The following is an 8,092-nucleotide window of genomic DNA, read 5'->3' as shown; positions in this document are numbered from 1 at the left end:
CTTAAAGGGTCTTCCAAGCTTGACATTGATCTTGCCAATATATGTCCAACACCTCCGCAAACAATTATAATGGCCCCAATTTCCAGGCAACTTAGAATCCTTTTTACATTACTTTCTGAACTGACTGTACCTGATGGATATTCACCTCATCATTTGAGTACAACTGGTATTGTTAATCTCTCTATGTGAGATATTATATGTGAGATATCAGCTCTTGATTGAGGGCTCCCTGAATATATATTTATATAGAAGTTACCCCTAGAACTTAATCACATGTCCGTTTTGAACATCATGAATTAAGGCCATTTGGGTGGCCAAGCAGGACACCCCCAGGTGTGAAAATCTGTCCCAGTAGCCACACATCCAGGTAATCTAATTAAAGGCTGCAGAATTGATCTAGTCACCCCATACAACGTGGAGTAGCTCTATATGGCATCAGGAAATGTAGATAGCTGTGGGGGACCATGCTGTGCCTGGTGTACCAGTGATGCCTTTTTGATCCTATTTTTTCAGTGTCAGTATTAGTTCCGGATTACTGTCCCACATCATTCCATAGTTACTGACTGGGTGTCCTCTCCAACTAATAGTCTGGTAGAAGGATGTGTGGCCATCCTGCTGCCATTCCTCCAGCACATACTTCATAGTAATGAAGCTGACAGTTGGCAGGTAAGACAAGTGGCCTTCCCCAGTCATATAGGTCAGCTCCATTATGGAGATGCTATGAGATGCCAGCAAAACTGTGATTGTCTTGTGGCTAAGATATAAATAGCAGTTTTACAATGCAATAACTTTGAGGTCTTCGGGGAACCCCTGTAATTGCAATATCCACAGCTCACAGTACGTTGGCCTGGTGGTCAGTGAAAAGAATTTCACTTTTACAAATTATATTATTTAATATTACCAAAGGATGATTACAAATCTCCTACATTTTACCCAGTAATAATGTAATGCATAAGGTGCCCTCCTGTTCAACACACTAGAAATGGACATGTTCTGAATGTTTAGCATGCAGACATTCAGAAATCCTAGCATTAGATTTTACCCAATGTTGAGGGATGTAAAGAAACATATATAGGAAGGATGATTAGTGTTTGTAGGGTTATGGAGAGCAGCTTAGCTATTTTTTGGGAATTATTTAGCTTTTCTAAAATTACATTTGATATAGTTTGACCAACAAAAATGCTATACTCAGGGCATTTTTACAAAAAGTAATGATAAATACAAAATTAAATGAAAATAAATCAGACTTACTAGAAAATCATACTACTCACTCGAGTATAAAATAATTAAATCCATAGAGCAAAGAAAGATCCAAATAGGAAATATCTCTAAAGACTCAAGAATGTCTAAAGTAAATGTAAAATTATTTTCGAAAACTGTTGAACAACTAAAGCTGCATCAATTAAAAAAGTAAACAAATAAATCCTATTTCTTTTAAATATATTGTAAAAGTTTATTGCTGATATCATTTTTTAAAGTTGGGCCCGATATTGCACAATCTATATTATGGCATTGATTATAAGTGTGACTCTGTGATAAGAGCATCCACAATTGTATAGTATAAATATAGTCCAATACATTAATCAGACCAAGTCACAAAATTCACATAAAAGGGATTCATATATATTTCTATTTAGGTACATATCAATATCCATGTTTTATTTTATTAGTAGTTGAGCTAAAATGCTAAAATACTCTTATCAAAACTTTTACATAGATATGTTATTAATAATGAACAGGTCTATCTGTTTGGATTGCCACTTCTATACATTTAGAAAGAAAACAAGTAACAGTTAGAGCAGAGTTTTCTATTAAAACAAAGTTTTTCCCTTTCTCAGGGAATGTCATTCCTGCTGGCTTCTACATAATAGATTCCCAACTTTAAGTATGGCTATAGTTTTTTTTAATCTATTTGATAAAAAATTTTCATTGTAATAAAAATTGTACAAAGGTACAAAGGTAACATGAGAAACATAGGAGACGTGTGGGCTTTGGGTATGTTGTCCCTCAAACACATCTAGGGTCTTCCAAGCTTGACATTGATATTGTCAACATGTCCAACACCTCCGCAAACAATTATAATGGAGATATTATATGTGAGATATCAGCTCTTGATTGAGGGCCACCTGAATATATATTTATATAGAAGTTACTCCTAGAACTTAATCATATGTCCGTTTTGAACATCATGAATTAAGGCCATTTGGGGGGCCAAGCAGGACACCCCCAGGTGTGAAAATCTGTCCCAGTAGCCACACATCCAGGTAATCTAATTAAAGGCTGCAGAATTAATCTGGTCCCCCCATACAAAGTGGAGTAGCTCTATATGGCATCAGGAAATGTAGATAGCTGTGGGGCACCATGCTGTGCCTGATGTACCAGTGATGCCTTTTTGATCCTATTTTTGCAGTGTCAGTATTAGTTTCGGATTACTGTCCCATATCATTCCATAGTTACTGGCTGGGTGTTCTCTCCAACTAATATTCTGGTAGAAGGATGTGTGGCCATCCTGCTGCCATTCCTCCAGCACATACTTCATAATAATGAAGCTGACAGTTGGCAGGTAAGACAAGTGGCCTTCCCCAGTCATATAGGTCAGCTTGATTATGGAGATGCTCTCTATGTGAGATATTATATGTGAGATATCAGCTCTTGATTGAGGGCTCCCTGAATATATATTTATATAGAAGTTACCCCTAGAACTTAATCATATGTCCGTTTTGAACATCATGAATTAGGGCCATTTGGGGGGCCAAGCAGGACACCCCCAGGTGTGAAAATTTGTCCCAGTAGCCACACATCCAGGTAATCTAATTAAAGGCTGCAGAATTAATCTGGTCACCCCATACAAAGTGGAGTAGCTCTATATGGCATCAGGAAATGTAGATAGCTGTGGGGCACCATGCTGTGCCTGGTGTACCAGTGATGCCTTTTTGATCCTAATTTTGCAGTGTCAGTATTAGTTTCAGATTACTGTCCCACATCATTCCATAGTTACTGACTGGGTGTCCTCTCCAACTAATAGTCTGGTAGAAGGATGTGTGGCCTCCAGCACATACTTCATAATAATGAAGCTGACAGTTGGCAGGTAAGACAAGTGGCCTTCCCCAGTCATATAGGTCAGCTTGATTATGGAGATGCTATGAGATGCCAGCAAAACTGTGATTGTTTTGTGGCTAAGATATTAATGGCAGTTTTACAATGCAATACCTTTGAGGTCTTCGGGGAACCCCTGTAGTTGCAATATCCACAGCTCACAGTACGTTGGCCTGGTGGTCAGTGTGAAGAATTTTACTTTTACAAATTATATTGTTTAATATTACCAAAGGATGATTACAAATTACAGATCTCCTACCCAGTTAAAGTAGATACTTTAAAAAGTATCTTAAAACCAATGAAAATATTTCCTATTATACAACTTTATTATTTACAGTAGTGAAATATTTGGCAAATGAATATTGATCATTAATGTACAGCAGGCTTTTTATGAGTCCCATGCTGTCCTATCACCCATTGGTTAAAAGATAAAAAACATGGTTTCTAGAAATTTTCCAAATATTAAGTTGCAGTGGTAGCTAGATACTTTAGGAACTGCCATTTATATCTCTGACATAAATAAATTAAATTGAAAATGGTACTATAATGATTAGGTTCTGGAGCAGTATAATCTTTTTCTACAAATAAAGAGGTAAAGTCCCTAAAAGACATAATGTGGGCCTCTTAAGGATTGAGCCACCAGTGAGCTTATTGAATGATGCCACTGCCTTTTACAATAGCAAAAACAATTGAAATTTGATATGTATCACATTGTGAAATGTGAAATAGGATTTGACTCTAGATTAGGGCTGTCAAACTCCAGTCCTCTGTACAAATTTTTACTATTTTCCCCAAGAGGTAGCAGTAGGTTCAGTGAGACGTGGTTTACAAAGAGTGAAAAAATAACTTGTCATATGGAAATTCTTGCCTTTATGCGTCCCTTAAGAACTGGATTTGGACAGCCCTGCTCTATTTAGATGTTTTTAGATGTACATTTCCAGAGCCTGCAATCTAACAGTTCAAATTTTGGGTTGAAATATTACATGGAGGGGCCAAGGTTCAATCAGTCAAGAATTGCACATTTTTCTATAGTGGCTTCGAATGACTAGGGGACTATGACATGGATTTTTTAGTGAATAGTAGAACTCAAAAGTCAAATTTGGGCTTTTAACCTGTCAATTTATTAATATAGAAGTTACATAATAAAGTTCGGATTACAGTTAGGAATATGCACAAAAAGATCTACATAGTATATATTACAACAAGCTTTTGAAGAAAAAAAGAATGAAGATGCTACAACAATTAGCAACGCTAGGCATTTCTCAGAAATTGATAAGCATATTTAAAATCACTCTTGCTGGATGTAAAACTTCCATCTGGGTTCAAGAAGTATTCAGTATAAATAGAGGGGTTAGACAAGGGAAGGCATTTCTGATGGGTTTGTTCAACCATAGCAGCTATCATAAGAAAACCAGGAATGAGGCTATATTAACACCAAGCCTGCTCAGCTATGTGCTTTTGTTGATGATCTAGGAATCCTAAGTCATACTAAAGTAGAGCTGATGGAGAAACCTAAGGTATTTGGCAGAAACCCCAAAGATGCGCCTGAGCACACAAACCACAGCCAACTCCAAGAATCCTTTTATCAAGTTTTATTATCGTCATAAAACAAGACAAGGGTTATTTACAGATGATAAATCCAATAAGCGTAGTAAAGGAAGGTAAGGCAAAGGCAGGTCAGGAACAATCCAAGGTCAGGGCACGCAGCAGGCAAGAGTGGTCACAAACAATCCGAGGTCAGGGCAGGCAGAATTCAGGCAGAATCAGGTTTCAGACCAGGTCGCTATGGTAATGACAAACTGGATTAACATAAACCAACACAAAGAACGCACCCAAGCACACTGTATTCACAGAGGCTTATAGCGGGCAATGGTGTTCAGGACAGGTTCTCCTTAAGTGGCCAGAGTGACCAATGACCTTGCGCCACCTGACGCCATTTGATAGGAGGGTAACTGAATTCAAACTAACAATGTCCCGCCCCGCGGTGGTAACGTGCGCACCTCTTCCCACAGCACCCCTGGGACGTGCCCTACTTTGCACCTCCACAGGAGTGCCGCCTGGCGGAACAGTAGTTTGGCTAGAACAGATCCCTCTGCCGGTAGAGAGAGACACGCTGTGAGCAGGGCATGCAGCCATGCTACCTGCTGCAGCGACGTCTCCCTCTGGGGCTGGGATCCCCAGGGACACCGCGGGCTCGCTGGACAGGTAAGTTCCTTACACCGGGCTTGGAACTAAGTAATCCAAAACAATATATATGGAATGTACAAGGACAGAGTCCTGCCTCAAAAAATTGTCAGAAATTACACTTTAAATTCAGTACAGAACTTTACATATTTTGGATATAAAAATCAAAAACACAAATACCCGTACTGAGGAAATAAATGCTAACAAATGTTACCACTACCACTGTGACGCTGGCACTCTGGTTGTTCTCTGGTTAAAAAAATGATGTGTAAACTTTATTCATTTGAACTAGTATTGCCTGTGTCCCCCAAGGCTATTTGATCTAAGAATCGGAAATGGATATATGAAGTTTATCCCAGGAAGTGTAAATGGTACTTTTACTGCCTAAACTTCCCCCTGTAAGTGCTGTGTTTATAATTTTTGCCAGTCTCAATGCCTGGTAAAGTGTCTGATACACATCAATCGGGTATACATGCCAATTTAATGAAGGGAACCAGGCACACTTTTTCTCCATGAACCTGACTGTCCTCAGACTGGCACATTATGCAGGGACCTGGAACTGCTAAAGAGTGCAAGCTATAGGACAGCCATTGTATTAAGGTGCCTTTTACACTGTCTGTATGTCATTTTTATTTGTATAAATTATATATATGTGTGCGTGTGTATTTATTTATTAGCGTCATAGGTTTGGTGGGGATATAGGTGATCAGTAAAGGGGATTTTTGAAGATGTTTGGAGTTTAAAGATTGCTTCCCTTAAATAAAACATTCCACATTTACCTAGAGTATACCTTTATGGGTGTATTTACATAAATTCCCAGGAAAAAAAGGACTAAATAATTTTAATCTGTTGCTAACGAACAAATATTGTTGTCAATGTCTTTTGAATAAAGACTTTTATTTCCTTATTCCGTATACTGTAGATGATTGGATTCAACATTGGGGTTACCACTGTATAGAAGATGGCAATGACTCTGTCCTGTTCTGGAAAGTAACTGGAAGGAGGACGTAAATGCATGAACAGCATCGTTACATAAAAGAGAAGAACCACTGAAAGGTGGGATGCACAGGTAGAGAAAGCTTTTTGCTTTTGTTTGGTGGATTTTATATTTAATATGGTTGAGAGGATTAAGAAATATGATACAAGAATAAGTGCAAAAGTTCCTCCAACAACTATTATAGCTGCACTGTACTCCAAGATCTCATTGAACCAAATATCTGTACAGGCCAAATGAAGTAATGGTGGCATCTCACAGAAAAAATGTTCAATCCTGTTAGATTTGCAAAAAGGCAACCTAAAAGTATACAGGGTAAGATGGACAGGAGTAGAAAAGCTCACAATCCAACATCCAACAGCCAGACCATGACACAGTTTTTGGTTCATAATCATGTGATATTGTAGAGGTTTACAGATGGCATTGTATCTGTCAAAAGCCATAATGGTCAATATTAAACATTCAGCAGCAGCCAGAGCTGCATGAAAGTACAGTTGGATTGCACATCCTAAGAAAGAAATGCTCTTATCTTTTGACAATGTGTTTGTTAATAGTTTTGGCACCACGGTTGTGGAGTAACAAATGTCAATGATAGCAAGATTGGAAAGGAAAAAGTACATAGGTGTCTGAAGTCGAGAGTTGGATTTGACTATGATGATCAGTAGAATGTTTCCTAATGATGTCATTGTGTACATCAAGAAAAGCAGCAAAGAAAAGACAACCTGCAGGCTATAGATGGAGGGGAGTCCAAGAAGAATGAATTTCTCTACAGTTGTTTGGTTTGAGTTTTCCAACACAACATAAAACACCATATTTGCTGATAGAGATCCTTAATTGTGGAAACTCTTTTATTCCTACAAGATTTAGGAAATATAGCACATATACTACAGCCAACATCCCCATCTACTAAACGCCAGTAAAATATAGAAATAAAGTAACAAGTGACCTATATTTGTTATTCCAAGAGTCTGTGGGGAGTTTTAAGTCATACACAGAACAGCTCCTTTCAAGCTCTTTTAATAAATGTCAACTTAACAGAGATCAAATATTGTTTGCCAAATATATATAACACTTTATTTTTCCCAAAAGAGTTTTTTTTTTCAATTCAAAGCTGATGCTTTGAAGATTTCAGAATCCCAGTCCAATTAAACTTTGTAAGAAGTATTCATAAAAGTAAAAAGTTTTCTATTTTCTTTCATTTTAAACTTTGATGCTCTTGTACTATATACTAGACTGGATGTAAAGTTAAGACAGTTAAACAATAGAAAATAGTAAAATGAATTTAAAAAAAATCTGTATCCAATTTAGACTTAACTGTGCAGTTGAGTCAAGTTTATTAATGAAAGTGTAGTCTTAAACCAGCTTTAGTATGTGTTTGAAAACACACACAATTCATAGACACCTCATACAGAAAATGCAAGAGACAAAGTAGAGAAAGGAAGGCTGGAAAAAAAGGGGCTGGGTGATGCTGAATGTCCTCTGGTCAGAAAAAAGGAAGTGGGTTCTATCCTATTTGCAATGTTTAATGAATACTGATTTGCTTGCAGCGTGCAGTGAAATCAAAGTTAGCAAATTAGTACAACCAAGGAGCCTGTGTAATTCTGCAAAGCTGAAGGGAGGACTTGAGTTTATCAAATGAGAAGTGGAAGAAGCATAGAGTATCAGAGTTTCTGAAGTAGTCTGAAGAACTCTGTTTTTGGTTTGTGAGGTTTGGAAGTTGGTGGATAGATACTAGTGTAGGTCGAATAGCTCACTATTCGATTCGGCAGCTATTCGCTCGAATGTAGCAAAATTATTCGGGTGGTCGAATTTCAAAGT

General features: G+C 37.7%; 1 protein-coding gene across 1 annotated transcript; it reads right to left on the bottom strand.

Annotated features, from left to right (window-relative positions):
- Positions 1 to 6,018: 6,018 nt before the first annotated feature.
- LOC140342520 (olfactory receptor 5AS1-like) lies at positions 6,019 to 7,086 on the bottom strand. Its single transcript, XM_072428727.1, has one exon. The coding sequence runs from the start codon at positions 7,084 to 7,086 to the stop codon at positions 6,133 to 6,135; it is 954 nt and encodes a 317-aa protein (XP_072284828.1). The 3' UTR covers positions 6,019 to 6,132.
- Between the last annotated feature and the right edge of the window lie 1,006 nt (positions 7,087 to 8,092).

Source organism: Pyxicephalus adspersus, chromosome 12 (genome assembly GCF_032062135.1).
Source record: "Pyxicephalus adspersus chromosome 12, UCB_Pads_2.0, whole genome shotgun sequence".
Classification (NCBI taxonomy): domain Eukaryota; kingdom Metazoa; phylum Chordata; class Amphibia; order Anura; family Pyxicephalidae; genus Pyxicephalus; species Pyxicephalus adspersus.
Note: the sequence above shows the minus strand (reverse complement) of the source record. Positions and strands in the feature narration are given on the sequence as shown.

Excerpts from the sequence above, each read along its gene's own strand:
- LOC140342520 (XM_072428727.1), bottom strand. The coding sequence starts at position 7,086 with ATGGTGTTTTATGTTGTGTTGGAAAACTCAAACCAAACAACTGTAGAG.